The sequence below is a fragment of the Eleginops maclovinus genome, chromosome 17 (assembly GCF_036324505.1).
Source record: "Eleginops maclovinus isolate JMC-PN-2008 ecotype Puerto Natales chromosome 17, JC_Emac_rtc_rv5, whole genome shotgun sequence".
In the NCBI taxonomy this organism is placed as follows: domain Eukaryota; kingdom Metazoa; phylum Chordata; class Actinopteri; order Perciformes; family Eleginopidae; genus Eleginops; species Eleginops maclovinus.
In genome coordinates, this window is record NC_086365.1 from 16,969,064 (window position 1) to 16,988,237 (window position 19,174).

General features: G+C 41.7%; 2 protein-coding genes across 3 annotated transcripts; one reads left to right on the plus strand and one right to left on the minus strand.

Annotated features, from left to right (window-relative positions):
- Window positions 1-1,967: 1,967 nt before the first annotated feature.
- nup50 (nucleoporin 50) lies at window positions 1,968-7,643 on the plus strand. Its single transcript, XM_063906001.1, has 8 exons — window positions 1,968-2,149; window positions 3,625-3,703; window positions 3,962-4,042; window positions 4,208-4,418; window positions 4,503-4,982; window positions 5,482-5,566; window positions 5,732-5,850; window positions 6,438-7,643. The coding sequence occupies exons 2-8, from the start codon at window positions 3,635-3,637 to the stop codon at window positions 6,635-6,637; spliced, it is 1,245 nt and encodes a 414-aa protein (XP_063762071.1). The 5' UTR covers window positions 1,968-2,149; window positions 3,625-3,634; the 3' UTR covers window positions 6,638-7,643.
- Window positions 7,644-8,408: 765 nt separating this feature from the next.
- kiaa0930 lies at window positions 8,409-18,998 on the minus strand. Of its 2 annotated transcripts, XM_063905941.1 has the most exons (12): window positions 18,862-18,971; window positions 18,568-18,628; window positions 18,063-18,359; window positions 15,308-15,447; window positions 14,212-14,316; window positions 13,936-14,013; window positions 13,763-13,864; window positions 13,240-13,380; window positions 12,891-13,079; window positions 10,837-10,996; window positions 10,545-10,700; window positions 8,409-10,417 (listed from the first exon to the last, which is right to left on the minus strand). In XM_063905941.1, the coding sequence occupies exons 3-12, from the start codon at window positions 18,187-18,189 to the stop codon at window positions 10,377-10,379; spliced, it is 1,239 nt and encodes a 412-aa protein (XP_063762011.1). In that variant the 5' UTR covers window positions 18,190-18,359; window positions 18,568-18,628; window positions 18,862-18,971; the 3' UTR covers window positions 8,409-10,376. The 2 variants fall into 2 exon arrangements, with proteins under 2 accessions (XP_063762011.1, XP_063762010.1); XM_063905940.1 differs by lacking the exon at window positions 18,568-18,628 and having other exon boundaries at window positions 18,862-18,998.
- Between the last annotated feature and the right edge of the window lie 176 nt (window positions 18,999-19,174).

Below are 19,174 nucleotides of genomic sequence, written 5' to 3' on the forward strand. Positions count from 1 at the left end.
CGAAGTCGATGTAGGGACTTGGCTTGGGAACTGGGATTCACCGGGTCAAGTCCCAGAAAGACCAAGAGCTACCGAGTTGTCCCTGAGCAAGGCACACATCAAAAACTAGTATAAACAGAAGTGTAGATTCAACAATGGACAAACAAGGCCTAAAAACCCCAGAAATAAAGGTTATTTATGACTTGTTATCCTTGCTTGAGGGACATTTAGAAGTTTTAATGTGAATATTAACATTTGTTATTATTATTTAGAAAGTATTTTAATGCTTTTTTATTCCCTTTAGTTCCTCCCTCAGCCACCAGAAGGCATTCAGTTATCTTTAAACCTCCAGAAGTCAGATATAAAACATTTAGATCGTAAACGTCCTCTCACCTTTCCTCAGAAGGAAACATGTTATCATTAGTTCTGCTTCCTTTTAATTTACTTGCATTAATAGCCATCCTCATAGCCAGTCAATTAATTCAGCTCATTAAAGCTCCATTTGTAAAACACTAATTGACTCGTTTCTGCAGAGCGGCCAATTAGAGACGAGACACAGGAAAACACGACTTAATCACATCACCAGATACAAGAAGTGATTACAGGAATCTGCAGATACAGGAGGAGAGGATTCCTCTGTTCACTTTAATGCAACAACAAACTGTATGTTTAGACTCTGAGCTCTGAGTTTCTGCTTTATCTTAAACCTCACCTCCTGTGGAATCCTCTCTGATGTCCGACATCCTCTCACCGCTGATTAATGATGCTCAGCTTTGATCCTGCTGAATGCTTCGAAGTCGGAGGCTGCAGGGGCCCCTCTGCTCAGTATGGGCCCCCTGCAGAGAGAGAGAGGGGCCCCATACTGAGCAGAGAGGCCCTGATGCTCCATATGGAGGAGAAAACCTGCAGGAATAATACCCAGAATTAGAGAGCGGATAACATTTATAGATGGAGTAAAAATCACTTTACTGAGACATTAACACTGTCCATCTCCAGTGCCTGACGACAGAGCAAGCGAAGCAATCAGAGCAGACTCTGGTTTCAGACAGAGGGTGAAAACAGCTTTCCGAACAATAATGTACCAGGAGAGAAAGGTCATTTGTTTGTGTTATATTTGCAAGAAACTGTTCAGAGTTTGGTTGAAGGCTGCAGTGTTTGTTTTACGACTGCAACCAAGAAACATGTTCATCGTGGATTAAAAGGTTTTCTGTATAAAATCCCTCTCATGCTCCGTCTCCATGTGTCAGGTTTTCCTCTTTTTTCTGCTGCCAGCTCCATCTCCTCTCCAGCTGGTCCGGCTCTCCTGCTGCCCTCCCATCACTTCCTGTTTCTGCAGCACCTGTTCCTGTTTGGCAGGAGGTCCTGATGGTCCTGGAGCTGGAGACCGGCCATCTGCTGCACCACTTTACCCCCTGACACCCCCACAGATCCCCCTCTCTGCAGGCATTATCACCTTCTCTTCATGGAGGCTGAGAGGGATTTCCCACCAGTTAGCTGCAGAAGAATAGTGAGCATGGTAAAAAAAAATTAAAAAAGAAGTGATTTTCCATTATTTTACTGCATGCATTTTGAGGAAGCAACATGTTTTTTGGGGGGGATTAAATCTACTGAGGTGGGCAAACAGGATTACATCTTTTTTTGTTGCAAGGCAATGGGTTATTTTTTTCTGCCATGCCAATAAGATATGTTCTAACTACATATTGTATTTTATTCATTTTAAAATATTTTTTATTCTAAGATACAATTTCAATAAAATCCTCTTATTTTTGATCATATTTATATTGTAGGCTATAGTTTATAATTGTGAAATATGAAATAAATTACTAAATATTATTTCCACACAATATCAATTTGAAATCACATTTTACATAAACTAAATAACCTATTAAAGTCGAATAAATGAAGTCAACTACTGGACTACAACTCCCAAGTGTAGGCGTCCCACCTTATCTGCGCATGCGCAAGGAGGTGGGAGCTGCGGCGCGAACCCATGCGGATATACATGCGATGTAAAATGGCCGCGTGAGGAAGTCTGGTTCAAAACAGTTTCATTTTTTCATTTTTTCCTCTGAAGCCTCTGAAATAAAACCTCTCTAAAAACAAACTGCGACACCGAGGATCCGTCCGGTAGATACTCAGAGGAAGAGGTTGGATAAACGGTCCAGAACAGGTACGGTTAAGTGTGATAAGATACATTAAATCAGTCTGTATGAGGAGCTAACGTTAGCATGACTGTAGCTTCTAGCTGTTAGCATTTAAAGCGGTGTTTAAAAATAAAAAGGCATAAAACGTATTGTTTAAATTCCTGAAAATCACAGGCGTGGCCAACGATATACTGTTTATAATTAGTTAATACACAACAGATACAACATTATCTCCTTAACCACGGAGGTATCTGCTGGTTAGCTTTGAACAGTTACCGGTTACCGGCCTGATGATGTTAGCACCAGAATAACCGTCTAAATAAATGGCTTTTTAGTGGCTTTAAAGTTTATACCACCACCTCATTAACTGGTGATATAAACAAGGATCTGATAGTACAGAAGAGCTAAGTGAAGCTAACGTTATCCAACTTGAATCAGAATCGGTTTTCTCATCATGTAACTTTACAAACATAAAGACATCAATAATAATAATAAGCGCTTTTCCTGGTGCTCAAAGACACCGGAAGAAGAACACACCATTAAAAATAACTAAATAATAAGAGCAAGAAAGAAACTATTATTTAAACTATTTCAAAGACTACTGTAACTTTAAAAATAAAGACTATTTACCTAAAATCTGAGAAAGTGAGTCAGATAAATAATGGCTGCAGCTTGTGATTGTAATTCTGTATGTTTTAGAACATTTGATATGTAGTATTCTTGTGGTTCATGTCCTTTAGTGATATGTCCATATATTTGCTGATGTTTATTGTTTTTATTGTTATTTATTTTATTTCTTCCACCTTTTTTAATGATTTTAATACCTGAATACTTAACAAAATAATTTCATAATTTAGGATCAATAAATTATCCATTCAACTATCTATCTGTTGCAGAAACTATGAGACACAGGCTAACAATCATTAGCTTTTAAACTATATCTATGATATTTTGGGCTTCCAGATCCTCAAATGTCATTCTAGTTGTGTTGTTTTCTATTTTGAGATGTTTATTTGATGATTTTATACTTCCTCAATTTAAATTTCCCAATTGAGGATCACTAAAGTACATGTTATTATCTTACATGCTGGTGTAGTTGTTTTCTATGGCTGTAAACTAATGGTCTTTGAGTGCTGGGTGGCTGTTGACAACAAATCTCTTGTGTACAACCAGGCAAAAACATGGCTTAGTTAAATCAATAACCAACCGAACTCCTGACTGTTTTACCACCTGTTGACATCTTTGCATTGCATCTATATATTTATATTATCCTTACTGTGTACCGTTCTGTTTGTTGATGTTTGTATAGCTTTTAGAAATGTAAACGGTACAGTATTTATAAAGTCAGCAGCCCTCTCATACTGTGTCGGTGTTTGGATGGTGGTTTTGTGGTTAATTTCGTGCCTGCTTAAAGAAGTAATATATGACCCTGTGTTTGCTCCGACAGATAGTAATTTTTCAGGCTTCAGCTAACTGTTGTTGTACCGTTTGTGTGTCTCAGAGCCGGTGGGATGGCGAAAAGGATCGCTGATAAAGAGCTGACGGACAGGAACTGGGATCAGGAGGAGGAGGGAGAGGAGGTGAGACAATAACAAACAAATACATTATTCAGACTTTAATTTCGCTCTGTGGGATTTATTTAGGCATCATATTAAAAGGCGACATTAATAGTGGATTTATGAGGATATGTTAAAACTTTACAGCCCAAATTTCTATTTTCCTGACTTATTAAAATATATTTTATGGGTTTTATAGTATTTCCAAAGTCCCCCCTTAGTTCACAGCTTAAAAACAGATTTCGGGTGTTTTAACCTTTAAAATCTATTTCTCTTCGTCAGGCCGGGACGTTTTTGGTTGCAAGTGAAGATGTGTTGAAGAACCGAGCGATAAAGAAAGCCAAACGCAGAAATATTGGAGAGGTAAGATCTGGAATATCAACTGAACTCAAACATTTCTGATATTCTTTTTTTTCCTAAAAAATCTTCAAATGTAGTTTGACCTTCGTACTGTTTTTGCTGCTGCTTTATGAATCGTATTTCCGGTACTTCTTCCCTGTTGTTTCTCACTGGTTCCTGTGTTGCCAGGCGGAAGGCGGCGGCTCCTCCTTCAAAGGCTTCAAAGGTTTCTCTCTGACCCCGGCGGCAGCGGCAGGAGGATCGGCTCCGACCGGGTTTGCCGGCTTCGGGAACGGCGGCAGCGGGGGCTTCACGGGTCTTAGCGGTCTGACCAACGGGAGCAGCAGCAGCGCTCCGGCCTTCGGAGGATTCTTCTCTCCGGCCAGCACCCCCGCACCTGGTGAGAGCACACCTGTCCTTTTATATAGATTACACAGGGGCCTTCAGCTGCTTTCACTCTAACTCTTCTGCTGCTTTATCTCAGGTCTCACATTCAGCGCCGACACCAAGCAGACCAATGGCTCCTCCTCTTCCTCCCATAAGGAGTACAGCCGGCAGCTGACGGCTCTGAACTGCTCGGTTCGTGATTGGATAACGAAGCACGTTAACGACAACCCGCTGTGCGACCTGAACCCGATCTTCAGGGACTACGAGAAGCACCTCGGCAGCATCGAGCAGCAGTACGGGGAGAAGAAGAAGGATACTCCTCCTACTCTTCCTCCCGCAGCCTCCTCTTCGTCACCCTTCTCCTTCAGCAAGACGCCGGCGGAGGAGTCCAATCAGAGCGTGTCCTTTAACTTCGGGCAGAAGGTGGACAGCAGCGTCGTCGCAGCGCTAGCCTCCAAACCACCGCCCAGCTTCTCCTTCTCCTCCGGGCTGACCTCCTCTTCATCGTCCTCCCCCTCTAGCCTGTTCGGAGGAGCTGCTTTCAGCGTGCCCAAGACTGAGGCGGCTCGACCCAAAGGTACGGAAACGTGTATAAATATAAATATCTATTTAACGTGCTTCAATTTAGAGGAACTTAAACCAATAACAGACATGATCTCTGCACCACATTCTGTCCAAAAAGATGAAATGCCGTCCAAAATACCCACCAAATGTTCTGATATGCCCACCTGTAGCTGCAACTACAGATTATTCTGTGTTGATCAAATCCTTTTTATAGATGGTTTGGTGCATAAAGCAAAGGTACATACTGCAAAATGTCCAAAAGCACTTCTCAAATGGTTACCGTACAGCTGTTTGTGTTTAATTATTATACATCTGGAACAGATCACTATGATCTGGGTTAACCCTCTGATTTTAAGATGAAAAAATATATATTTTGGAAGTTTCTAAAAAACATTCTAAATGAAAGCTGATTAATTAAGTTATTTCACCTGTCTTGTTTTGACAGGACTTCTGACCCTTATGTGTTAAATAATGTGAATTAAATCAGTAATAAATGATGTTTTTCTGTGCAGATGAAAACGGAGAGGAGGAGTCAGACGAGCCTCCCAAAGTGGAGGTGAAAGAGGTGAAGGAGGACGACGCCTTCTACTCCAAAAAGTAAATACTACCGTTTATTCATTATTCATTTTGTTTAAAATATCATCACAGGGTTATTATGGTTCAGTCACTTAGCACAGGTGAGTCCCTATTCTTAAACGGCTTGATTAGAGTATTTTTCGAGGGTTGAACGTGTCATTAATGGAGCTGTTGGTTGTGTTTCAGGTGTAAGCTGTTCTATAAGAAGGACTCTGAGTTTAAGGAGAAAGGAGTCGGGACTCTGCATCTGAAAAAGGGCGAAGATAACAAAGTGCAGCTGGTCATCAGAGCCGACACCAACCTGGGTAACATAAATTGAATTAAGGAGACTCCCCTTACCTCCGTAGATCCATAACCAACAGAAATGTGTCTGTTTTACGTCATTTTTAATCCATTTTCTCTCAGTTTATTTCCTGCTCTCGCTCCTCCACGCTGCCTCTCAGTCTCCATTGTTAGCACAGGTGTATCTTATTAACAACAACCCCCCCCCCCCTTAAAACAATCCTAACCTTGAATAAGAAGAAGCTGTATTTAAACAAAGTGATCAGCAGCTGAACTCTGATCACACAGCGCCCCCCGCTGGTCGGACAGGGGAGCTGCAGCTACCTCATTAAAATGCTATTTAGTTTTCTGAAATCATTTTCAGGTTGTTCCATTTATTTATATGCACATTATTAGAAATATTTTTCTATTAATGTCATTATTTAATGGTACTTTTTATTTCATTAAAAATGTATTTGTTTCTTTAGCATTTTGTTCTAAATGTTTTTTAATTATCATATTTATTTTATGAAAGGAGGTTTGTTTGCACCCTGCTTTTAATTACAATGTTTCCAGTGTTTATTATTTCTAGTAATTCTTCTAAATATTAACCTGACTTCCTGTCTCTCAGGGAACATCCTGCTGAACATCCTGCTGCAGGCGTCTCTGCCCGTATCTCGTCTGGGTAAAAACAACGTCATGGTGCTCTGCGTCCCGAACCCCCCCGTCGACGACAAGAACCCGACCTGCCCGGTGCCCCTGCTCATCCGGGTCAAAACCTCAGAGGACGCCGACGAGCTGCACAAACTGCTGGAGGAGAAGAAAGGCTGAGAGAGAGAGACACACACACACACACTGACACACACACACACTGACACACACACACACACACACACTCACTCTTGATACTCTCATCCCGGTATCTCCCCCTCACAACGAGTCGGTTGTCATACTGTGAAATCTGTTTTCAATCACACCGTTCAGACATTCCTCGACGCTGCTGCTCTTCATCGTCCACGATCCCCCCGGACGCAAACACGAGTCGAAATCGAACCGCTGCTGATGCTCCGATCGTTCTGTGGAGGCCAGAGAAACGTCCGTGACTTTCAACAAGCGGTGCTCACTGTCTGTAGAAAATCACTCTTCGGAAATTTGCTCGAAAATTTGGAGGATTTAAAAAAAGAATGCTTGTGAATTTGTGCGTTTTTCCTAGTTAATTTCTCACATTTGTTGGTAACCCTTGAAGCTCTGTAAGAAGTGACAGTAGGACAACTCAAAAAGGGAAATCCTCACCTACAACTCTGGAGTTTACTAGAACAGTAAAGAGTTTCCTGTGACTTAAATGCCATAAATGCATCAAAATGATAAAGTCTTGATATTCCTAGAGGTGAATTAGAAAGAAGACTCGAAAAACACACAAATGTACTTAAATATTTGGGTTTTATAGAAAAATGTGGTTAAAAAGGTCAAATGTTAAATTGACTCCTGAAATGAACCATACATTGTCCTTGCGTCCCGTGTGATCACCCCGTCACGGTTGAGCTTTTATTTTGAAATCCAGACGAGTCATGGTCCTCACGCTGAGTTTCCTTCTTTGGAGTGGGGTGGGGGGGCTCCTGATAGCAGTCCAGTCGATTTGGTTTTACAAATTAAATATTTGCAGTAACAGTTTTTTTTGTTTTAATGAATGAGTGTTTTTTTGCTCTGGGATTATTTATTGTCACGTCGTGCGGAAGCTTCTGGAAACGTGATTTTATTTCCTGTCTCAAAGTGTCCTTCGTCTGTCTGAGAACATTTGTAAAGACGTAAGTGGGGAATAAAAAGGAAACTAACTCAACGGCGTCTTCTTTATTTGATCTGTTTTTATCTTTATGTGTTTCGTAGTAAAGATCTGAGCCGGTGTCTAAAGGCTGATTTAGGAGCTAGTGTGTGTAAAACAAATAAAGGTCTGTTTTTGAACCTGAGAGGTTAATGATGTCCAACAGGGACTTAGAGAAGGTCGAATTTGACCCACTAAACGGCTCTTTAGCCCATACTAACCTGAAGCTAACCTAACCGTCACTAAGCCCCCCACAGGACGAAAGGATTCTGATATTACAAATATTTAATATAAGATGTTGTAATTTCATTATTCAAAAATAATGAAGTATGTAAATGTGTGTCTTTTTGTCAGGTCAGAAATGAAAGTTGGATTCCTTTAAATAAAACAAATAGTTTATTTGAACATGTTTTAGTTGTGTGTTTCTCTAGATGAGCTTTACACATTATAAAATAATTTAAAACAAATGAATGCGAAATTAGGAGTTGGACTAAAGATCTGTTTTAGTTTATTTAAAAAAACATAATTGCATTTGATTTGATTTTGAAAGCGTTTTATTTTTGCAGTAAAAATGTGTTTCCAAAAGAAAAATATTGAGATCTTCAAAGAAAACCCAGAAGCGAGATATTTCCTGCTAATGTGTATTTGAATAAATAAACAGTAACGTACACACAGAGTTAACCCAGCAGCAGCAGGGGGGAGCATGCACTGAGACCGTGAGTACAAAAGCAGGACGATAAAAACAAAGGTTAAAAAGTCTCTAAAAGCTTACGGTGCAAACTCTCATATCAAATGTCTTTATTTAAAGCCAGCGTGATATACATTCAGAAACTACATTAATAACACTGAGATATTATTAAAAGTGCCCTGTGGAACATTTCACTAACGAAACCAACACTTTGATCCGGACGGCTTCACTCGCAGTGCAGCGAAAGTATAATTAAAATAAGAGCTGAATTATTGAAAATAGATGCCAAGATCAGATGTTATCATCACAATTTATTTCTTAATTTTAATATATTTGGTGCCTTACAGTCTTTAAATATGTACGTAAATTTAAGGTATTTGAAATAAAGACAAAATGATCGTATTTCACCCAAAAACTGAGTTGATTTAAGCCTTGAAAATGTGTCAATACAAGAAAACCCGAGAAATTCTCTGAGACTTCATTGGCTAATTTACTCTTTGCATTAATTACATTGAGGTACTCAAACAAATAAAAACAGCTGAAAAAAAACAACATCAGTGAGATTTAAGTAGTTTAACCTCCAATCAGTGACTTTGGAGTCTGCAGATATGAGCATACTTCATGAATCACAGACTTCTGGAAGATGAACCTTGTTTCTCACGGTCAGATTTAAGGCGTCAGAGAGGGAGGAGCTCTATCGACACCGGAAGCTTCCTCAGATTTGATTCCTTTTGTAAAATAATTTCACTATTCTTTTGAAGTCTCCTCCTGTTCCTTTAATCTGAGTTTCAAACTAAATGAAAATCCAACGCTGGGTTTCTCTACTTTCACGTCGTAGTGAAACATTTGCTAAATAAATAAGAACATCTTGTTTTTTAGGACAGAAATGTTTGGTTGGTTTAAAAATAATAGAGAGGTAATATTTAGGAAAACAGCTAAGAATTAAAACTCAGAAATGTTGAGATATTAGTCAGCGGAGAGAAACCAAGACTCGCATTTTATTTATTACATTTATTTTTAGATAATTATCCATTAGTCTCAAAGAAAATGAGTTCATATTAAAAAAAATCTAAATATTTAGAGATTTCCCCCCCGGTGGAATTCCTCCAGAGAGATGAAGATGGTGTGAAACGTCTGGTCGGACGGCAGAGATCTTCCATTAAGACCAGCGCATCCTGCAGGCTTCTAGAAGCACCCTTTGAAATGCTTTTATTCTTATATTGTGAATTCATTTCCTTTTTGAGCAAAATTCTGGTTTTTGAAATGTATTACAACACGTTCTACATCGTATCTGCTGGTTGTGCTTCTTCGTTGGTATTCCAGCACTTTTTTTCAAACTAAATAACGAAAATTAAGTTGAAATATTAAGTTCTTTCTTATTTTTAAAGACAGATTTCTGCCAGTTAGTCTAAGAATAAGTGTTTATTGGGCGTAAAGTGTGTTAATAATAATACATATAAATATGAATCCGTCTGCAGCTCTATACCAAAACGAACAGGATCTGGAGTGGAGGCGTCTGCGTGAGAAAGCAGCGGTTATTATTTACAGAAACACACGATCTCCATTTCCTGTCCAGAGTTCAGCCAATCCCTCCACTTCCTGAGGTCATGTGACGCAGCAGGAGATAAATAAGTAGAAGAAGAAGAAGAAGAGGCACTTCCTGAATGGCTGGTAGTTCTCCTGGTGAAGCAGGGGGGTTTGGTTATTGTAGTTCTTTTGTGAGTTGTAGTCCTCTGGGTGAAGCAGAGTTTTGGGAGTTGTAGGTTCCTGGAAGTTGGTTGTAGTCCTCTGGGTGTTGTAGTCCTCTGGGTGTTGTAGTCCTCTGGGTGTTGTAGTCCTCGTAGTCCTCTGGGTGTTGTAGTCCTCTGGGTGTTGTAGTCCTCTGGGTGTTTTAGTCCTCTCAGGAAAGCAGGGTTTGGGAGTTGTAGTTCTCTATGATAATTCATGTTGAAGGGGGTTGCAGTCCTCTGGGAGATGTAGTCCTTTGGAAGTTGTAGTTTCTCTGGGAGTTGTAGTTCTCTGCTGCAGGAGGCACTTGGTGGAGATGAGGCTCAGAGGAGCTGCTATGTCATCAGGATCGGCTTCTGACGAACCTCCAGTATATCTGAGGGAGGATAACACGTATAAGAGTGTGTGTGTGTGTGTGTGTGTGTGTGTGTGTGTGTGTGTGTGTGTGTGTGTGTGTGTGTGTGTGTGTGTGTGTGTGCGTGTGCGTGTGCGTGTGCGTGTACCTGCTGTGATGCGGTGCAGTGGCAGGGTGACGTAGGTCAGGTGAGAGAACAACAGGAAGTAGTCGTCGGTCCGGTTCAGTTTTAGCCACGATCCGACCAATGAGCGCCCGGTGCCGGAGAGCGAGCGGGAGCGCAGGTTAGAGGTGGCGTGCAGCTCTGGGGGGGGGGGTGGATATTCATATTTATTAATGACACACAAAATAAAAGTAAAAAATGTAACCTTGTCCTAATGAATCCTTCAAAATAAAAGCAGAAATCAGCCTGTTTCCTTCACAATAAGAGCACTGTGTACCCTCGTCCTCCTCCTCCCTGAAGAACTCTTCGCTGTCATTGGCTGAGTGGCTCTTCTTCATCTCCGCACAGCGACTCCGCGGGATTTTCCTCCTCAGAGACGGGGAGAAAAAGGAGGGCCGAGTCCTCTCCGGGGTGGGGGGGGTGCTGAACGACGTCACCTGCACACAGAACAATCACAGTACTTCAAATACACAGTAACTAAGTACTTCATTCACTATTCTGCCTAGCAACAGTCAAAGGTTTTTGCAATAATCAATTTACAGGTTGTGCAATAAATAAAGTAAGTAAAAAATCTCAAAGCATCTTTTACTAAATCATAAATTACAGACTTAAGCGAAAAGAACATCTAGATAAAAGTATTATTGGATTTATTATTAATCAATAACATAAAATACATTTAAGGAATGTAATTCAGCCCTAATGTTGATATCAGTTTCCTGAGATTCTTTTGTTTCTAATTTTTTCTTGATACACACCTATCCTGCAGTTAGGGCTGGAGTACTCCAACACACACTGATACTACAGTATCCCTCCTCTCTGATCCTGCGTGTGTGTTGTCTGTGAGGATGAATCAAGTGTTTCCTGAGTCCGATGAAAGATGCAGCAGCCTTTATTATTCATCTCGACCTCATTCCAGTTTTAGTTCTGAGCTCAAATTAAAAGTCGAGAGTTTTTGTTCCGTTTCCCGACGGCCGCAGACAAACAGGAAGTGAAACCAGACTCTACTGACAGGAGGTTACTTAAAGGAGCTGATCTGCAGGAAAGCTGATGTTTCTTTATGTTCAAATGAAACGCCAACAAATAAGACTTAAAGCACAACGCTTGTTCAGATAAAGCACGTTTTGAATTTTGGAAACAACGCTCTGCAGTGATTGGGTGTTTGCATCACACTGTGTCCCCAAAAAAAGGGACATTTTGAACAGACAGGTCACCCTGCACACACCAGGTTTAAACCACACATCTTTAAAGGGGTCATTCAGAATTTTGGACATAGGACCTTTTTTCCAGATGAGCCAGTGTGCTATTCATCAGTGGAGACCGTTCAACACGTGTCATCCAGTCCTTCTAGTGGCAGAGTTCGCTGGTGCTAGGCTAGCGCAAGTCAACGGGTTCTGCTAGCCTGCCAATAAACAGTCTGACCCACTCCTCAGTACACCCGAGGCAAATAATAATATCCATCGTTCCATGCGGTGCCATCCGTCTCTCCAGATGCACCAACAGCTACTGATGAGCAACAGCTTTGGGTAGGCTACTCCAGCTAATACAGCTAGCCCCTTTCATAACGTTAGCCTACTGACAGCTGGAGCCTGACAGCGTGAGTGGAGGTAACGGTACCGTTCTAGAATCTGTGGGATAACTAAGTCCCACTCCCTGCAGCAAAAACATTTGTGATCTGTCGGCACCACCGGTCTGCCGATGTTCTGTCCCGGTTCTCCACTGCAGCTCCAGCGGGGGCTGTCTCTACAGACCTCGTTCTCTTTCTGCCCTTTGAGCATCCTGCTCTGTAAGTCCCCCCTCAGTGTATTCCGGCTCGCACAGGTACAGATCGTTGGATAAAACAAACTCCTCATCATCGTCTTCACAATCAGACACATCGGTATGTCTTTCAAACATGGTCATATCTGGTTGATTGGTTAGTGTAATACATTCCTTGGTGCACTGTACTCTGCTTCTGTAGCGACGACAGGGCAGGTAAATAAACCCTAATAGAGCCGGTAGCCTCTTAGCAGCTAATATCAGTCCGCCGCTGCCGTAGCCTTCCAGCAACTACAGGGAACATAGTAAACTACGCTGAGACACGAGTCCCTCAAAATGCGAAGTGATGCGAGGGTAGTTTTATTCCTAACATTCATGTATTTGCCTCGGGTGTACTGAGGAGTGGGTCAGACTGTTTATAGGCAGGCTAGCAGAACCTGTTGACTTGCGCTAGCCTAGCACCAGCGACCTCTGCCACTAGAAGGACTGGATGACACGTGCTGAACGGGTCCTCTGTCCACAATTCTGAACGACCCCTTTAAAGATGTGTTCTTTAGGTGCGTTTGTTTCTCTCACCCTCTCGTGCAGCGGGGACACCTGGTCCTCCTCTGTGCCGCAGGGTGACGTGTCCCCGGTCGGGACCCTGCTGACAGCCATCTCTGCGTGACCTTTGCCCTGCGGACCCTTCATCCGTACAAACTCCATGTTGTTGTATTTGTAGAAACCGAAGGACATGCGCTGAGCCATCTTCGCCGCCACGCTCACCTACACACACACACACACACACACACACACACACACACACACACACACACACACACACACACACACACACACACACACAAAACAAGATCATTATTAAGACTGACTAGCCTGTTAGCACGTTAGCCTGTTAGCACGTTAGCCTGTTAGCACGTTAGCTCACCCGGTTGTCGTAGACCTTCTTCAGCGCCTCGTAGCGGATGGACCCCTGGAAGATGACTCCCTGGAAGGTGTTGCTCTTATCGCTCGCCACCAGCTCCACACACACCATCTCCCCCTCGCCCACCGTCATGTCGCTGAACACCTGCACACACACACACACACACACACACACACACACACACACACACACACACACACACACACACACACACACACACACACACACACACACACACACACACACACACACACACACACACACACACACACACACACACACACACACACACACACACACAGTGTAATACAGAGGTTCATTAAGAATGTCTGGCCGGTACCTGATCATTTGACTAATCTTTATACTTTGACATTTTATTCCCTAAATCATGACTTTTAAAAATGTCTTTCTTCAAAATCGTCACTTTTTCCCCAAAAGATTTGACTTTTTTTCAGAATGCTAAAGTCTGCCCTATAAGCAGGATATCATTCATATTACATATAGATATTACACAAGGAGTGGTTACCTCTTCGAAGTTGTCGATCATGAAGAAGATGTTGGGGTAGCTCATCTTGGACTCTTCTCCTTTGCTGTCCATGGCGTGTTTACTGGGAGACGCAAACACCTCCTGTGGATTTAAAGTCATATAATTATGATGATGAACGAAGTCTGAGGAAGTTGTTATTGTGGAGTTCATACCTGACATTTCTTCTTGTGGATGTGGATGTCTCCTGCGTCTGAGCGCGTGCAGACCGCACACGTCACCACGTAATCCAGCTGTAACACAGATTACACTTATTTAGTACAAATATTCCAACATTTTCCTTCAAATACATCAACTTTATTACTTTTCAGGGTTTTTTGTACATTTTCTATCCTGTTTCTGCTTCATTTAGTGTGGTATTGTGTAAATGATTGAACTAGCTGGATATTCTGCAAATACAAACGTGTGTAATGAACTGTAATGAGTGTGACCTTCTGCAGGATGAGGTTCAGGTACACACTCTCCTCCCAGTCGATGTCGGGGTCTCCGAGGCCCGGAAGCTTCTTCGAGTCTCTCCTGTACACCTCCACCTCCACCTGAAACACACATTTATATATATGTAGCTGTGTGTGTGTGTGTGTGTGTCAGAGGACTGCTGACTTCACATGGAGCTTGAGTTCACTCATGGTGTTAAATATATTGATGTGTTACCATGGTGATGAGATGGGTTGTATTTATTATAAATGTATATTTTATATTTAGTGCTAACTCATCCTTCCTCACAGAGTCCAGGTACAGCCTCCTCCTCCTCCTCCTCCTCCTCCTCCTCCTCCTCCTCTCCATAATTAAATATGGCTGTCTGGACTCTGGGTATATTATGGTCTGTATTTTCTGTGCCGCTTTCCCCCCTGGCCCCTGCAACCATGGCTACATGCCATGGTTACAGGGGCCAGGTCGAGATAAAAGCATCATTATCTCCACACACACTTTAATCTGTGTGTGTGTGTGTGTGTGTGTGTGTGTGTGTGTGTGTGTGTGTGTGTGTGTGTGTGTGTGTGTGTGTCTCTTTAAAATGAGATTAATTACAATAACAATAAAATCACTTTTAAGATCCATGAAATAGAGTGTGTGTGTCTGGGCAGGGAGGGGCAGCGCTATTCAATATTTAAAAAACTCCATTTCCCAGAAGCCCTCAAGCCTGTCTGGTTAAAGGTCCTATGGGGCGTGTTTCAGTGTTTAATGCTTTTAAACTCTTTGTTTGTATGAAGTCTTACATACTATACACTTAGTTTTACATTTCTGCTTATTTTTTAAGTCTTTATATTAGTTTTGAATATTTGCAGTTTTATAATTGGAGGGAGATTTTATACATTTAACTGCATTCTGTTAAGTGTGATTTATATTCACATCATATATTTTATTTAGTATTCATTTATTCCAGTAACAGTGTGAAATCCAGCGGGGCTCTGAACCCGATCATTACACAGCTGCAGATTCATCTCCTGTGAATACACTAATTGACTACTCAATTAGCGCCCTACCTGCAGCTCGTTATGGAGCACAGGTGAATAATGAATCGGCGCTGACCTTCTTCCCGTCGCTGAGGTCGGCGCTGAGCTTCCTGCGGACGTAGAACAGCATGTCGTCCTTCAGAGGAGCGAACTTCTCCATGAAGTACGTGGAGAACATCCACGTCCAGAACACGATGCGGTCGTCCTTAAAACAACCTGCGGATAAATATAATAAATCAAGCAGTGAATAATATAATAAAACCACTAATGTTAAATCAACCTGTAAATCAATATAATCAAACATTTAATACGTGTAATATATCAAATATAACAACACTGCCTCCAGGTACAGGAACATGCTTGATTTTAGGAGCTCTTGTACTCGTCTGAAAGCCTTTAAACTTATTTATATTTTTAAGAAAACTAAAGCCTGAGGAGTAAGACGCAGCTCAGCATCATTACAATTGATATATGTTAAGGTATTTATGTGTAGTTGTAGTAAAGCGTTTCTGAACCGAGATGAATGGAGGTTAATGGAAAGGAAAACATTTCACGGGAACAAATTGAATTATGGGTAATCTAATTGAATGTGGGCTGTGAGGCCTAACGAGGTTTGCTTTGATCCGCTCCAATTTAATTGAATCTAAAACACCAGAGCAGGAACAGGGGAAGGTCAACGTGTCGGGAGGACTCTTATACTGAAAGGGTGCCGACAGCACTTCCTGTTGAGATTTTTACTGAGGCTGAAATATTAAAAGGAAAACCTAAACATTAAATGAATTAATAGAAAACTGGATATTTTATAATCAATAAAAGTGTTCTTAAGTGTTGATTTGTATTAACAATAAGTGGTTGGAATAAATGAATATGTAATAATTAAGATATTAAATGAATACAAAATATGAAATATATTAAAACATTTAAATTAAATACATATAAACGCAGGTCATACGTTTATATAAAAATATATAGATTAAATAAATAGATACGTCATGAATAAATACAAATTAAAATAATTCAATAAATAAATAAAACAGATGTAATGAATAAATTATACTCAGTCTAAAAATAGAGACACATCCAAACCTCTTTGGAACAGGCTTTAAAAATAAATCAATATTGCTCGTGGTCATATTAAGAAGGATTAATATCGGGTTCATATTTCAGCCACAACCACAGCGTCACCCCCAATAAACCAGCAGTAAATAACCCGCTCGCTCTCAGACGTGACGACACTGCATTACATATTAAATATTCAGCAGATGTGTAAAAAAGTCTGAGAGTGAGTCACGCTGCAGGAGGAGTGTGTGTGTCGGTATTTATAGCAGCTGTGTGTGTGTGTGTGTGTGTGTGTAGGTAATTAAACCTCAGTCATTCATCCTCATCTCTTTGTCTCAATGAAGCATTTCTGAAAGATGTATTTCATGCCGTGAATTCTTCAATAAAACTCGGCACTTATATTAAATAATCTAAAACTGACAAATATATAGAAATGTCCCCAAAAAGCTGGGTGTGTTGTGATTGGTCAACCGGCTTAGAGATGTCCCGCCCCCTTTAGCCTATTATCAGGTACAATGTATCGATGCGCCAGTGTTCCGCAGTGATGTCACCTGGTCCGGAACTCTGGGATTCTACGCTCCAGGAGAGGGAACAGGGCCGATCATTAACCTCCTTACACACACTCTTTGTTCACTGATGTTGATACAAGTAAAGCAGTGAGTGTGTGTGTGTGTGTGTGTGTGTGTGTGTGTGTGTGTGTGTGTGTGTGTGTGTGTGTGTGTGTGTGTGTGTGTGTGTGTGTGTGTGTGTGTGTGTGTGTGATGAAGTCATGAGTCCCTGACACAGAGGAGTATTGATTTCTCCATCAGGTCAGCCCTGCAGGACATCAGGAGATTCTCTAACACATCTTAAATAAAGTCTTAGAAACATGAGGAAATAAAAACCTCCCTGCAGAGAAATGTCACTTCCTGTGGTGATGACTCGTTGTCGTCCAGTCATTGGTCTGACGGCTGATGTTTGTCACATGATCAGTTTTTAAAACATACTGATGAATATCCATCATATCAGGAGCTGTTTCCATGTCACTGTACACGTGTTGCATGTCTGATGACGAGTGGGTTTGTGCGTCTTGGTCCGTTTGCTGTGTCTCTTTAAAGCAGCTTTTTAAAACGTGTGTATTTGTAGATGTTTCAGATTACTTTCGGTAATTTTGTTCAGCTTTTTGGACATTTTGCATCTATTTTAGGTCTTTTTACATTTCTCTGCATAAACATTAAGCCTGTTTAGGTCGATTTGCATCTCTTTAAATTCCTCTTGCATGTATTCCACATCGTCTCTTGTCATTTTGTCGTATTTTATTTCTTTAGGTCTGTTTTGCATCTCTTTCTGATCGTTTAACATGTCATGGCATCCAATTTGTAACCCTTTTAAGTCGTCCTCTGTCTCTTTCAGTGTTTCTAATGGTCATTTCCTGTTTCTGTGGTAGTTTGAGGTCTCTGTTTTGGTACCCAAGTGTCTCTTTGTGTACCCATCCACACAGATCAGCTGTAACCCCAGACAGATTGTCCCTAACCTGCTGGGCCCCTGATCCAGTAATCCCTCTGCTCTCAATCCTTCCCTGCACAGATCCAGGTCTCCTTAGTATCTGCTCTGTACCTCCAGTGTTGCCTGCTCTCCCGCAGCCTGTCCCCCCTCTCTAACACAATCAGTACCCGGCATATATACCTCACCAGACCCAGTCTCAAAAGCCCTTCTCCCCGTTAATATAAACCTCACCAGACACCCCTCTCCCCTGTGTTAAGGACCCCCTCTCCCCGGTATATGATCCTCACCCAGGCCGCTGATCTCCTGCCGGCCGCTCAGTCGGATCCTCTCCTCCGCGATGGCCTTCAGCATCTCCAGCAGAGACCCGTCTCCCTCTCCCTGATCCTCTGAACTCAACCCGGGGAAGGACGCCATCTCCGGGCGGCTGGGACCATGAGGATCCCCCGGTTCCTCCGCAGGTGTTGCCCGGGCAGAGGAGAGCTGTGTAGCCGCAGAGAGGAGCTAGATGTTGGGCTGAAGGAGAGGAGAGAGACTGTGGAGCTTCTGATGGAAACACCCCTCACACTTCCGGTAACAACACGAGGCTGTTAAAGGGACAGACACAGAGGTGTTACAGGGAGGGAGGTCACCTAGATTATTTAGTGACAATAATAGAGTGATAATAATAATAAAAATACTAGATTTAAAAATGTATTTAAGAGTTTTTTATGGATAAAATAAATACAAATTGAGGCTATTCAAAGGTATAAAACAGTATCTTGACTTATATCTATTTGTCAATTTAAGATTTACCGAGATATCATTCAGGAACTCGCTATCAATCGGTCAGCTGTCCTCCGGTGCTCAGCAAGTCCTAAAACAAGCGCAACCCTGTTATCATTGCTGCAAATCGATAGGAGGAAGCAGGATAGTCCCCGCCCGGCTGACTCAAAAACGAAGTACAGCTAAAGCTAATATTAGGTCAAACTTGGGCTTTTAAACCAACTTTTACGGCTTTAGAATACCGGATTAAATAGCGGAATCTATTAGAAGAGTTAAGATGCCAAGTTGAAGGATTCAAACAGTTCATTTAAGGTGTTTTATTACCTGTCTGGTGCTTTAATATCGGTCATTTTACGTCCATTGGAACTAGTGTTACAGCGAAACTGTCCCCCGTTAAATGATATGACCGGCGCAGTGACTTCACGTTAACGTCAACGGCTGTCTTGTCTGTATTTCCTCATCAGGTCACAGGATTTAACGGGTGACGGAGTTCTTCGCCACACCGGTGTTTCACCACACTTAATCCGCCCGCCTGAGAGGGAACCTGTTAAACAAACGCACCCTTTGTTTTAAAAACAAAAGATGACGTCATTTTCTCACGCTCTCCCGACCGTGGAAATAAAACAGATTTAAAGAG

Bases quoted from the DNA above. Each gene is read 5' to 3' on its own strand.
- nup50 (XM_063906001.1), top strand. From the start codon at position 3,635: ATGGCGAAAAGGATCGCTGATAAAGAGCTGACGGACAGGAACTGGGAT. The intron at 4,983-5,481 runs GTACGGAAACGT...TTTTCTGTGCAG, and splicing joins TGAGGCGGCTCGACCCAAAG to ATGAAAACGGAGAGGAGGAG. The intron at 5,851-6,437 runs GTAACATAAATT...CCTGTCTCTCAG, and splicing joins CAGAGCCGACACCAACCTGG to GGAACATCCTGCTGAACATC.
- kiaa0930 (XM_063905940.1), bottom strand. From the start codon at position 18,189: ATGGCGTCCTTCCCCGGGTTGAGTTCAGAGGATCAGGGAGAGGGAGAC. The intron at 13,865-13,935 runs GTATGAACTCCA...TTAAATCCACAG, and splicing joins TCCACAAGAAGAAATGTCAG to GAGGTGTTTGCGTCTCCCAG. The intron at 10,418-10,544 runs GTACACGCACAC...ATCCTCCCTCAG, and splicing joins ACTGCACCGCATCACAGCAG to ATATACTGGAGGTTCGTCAG.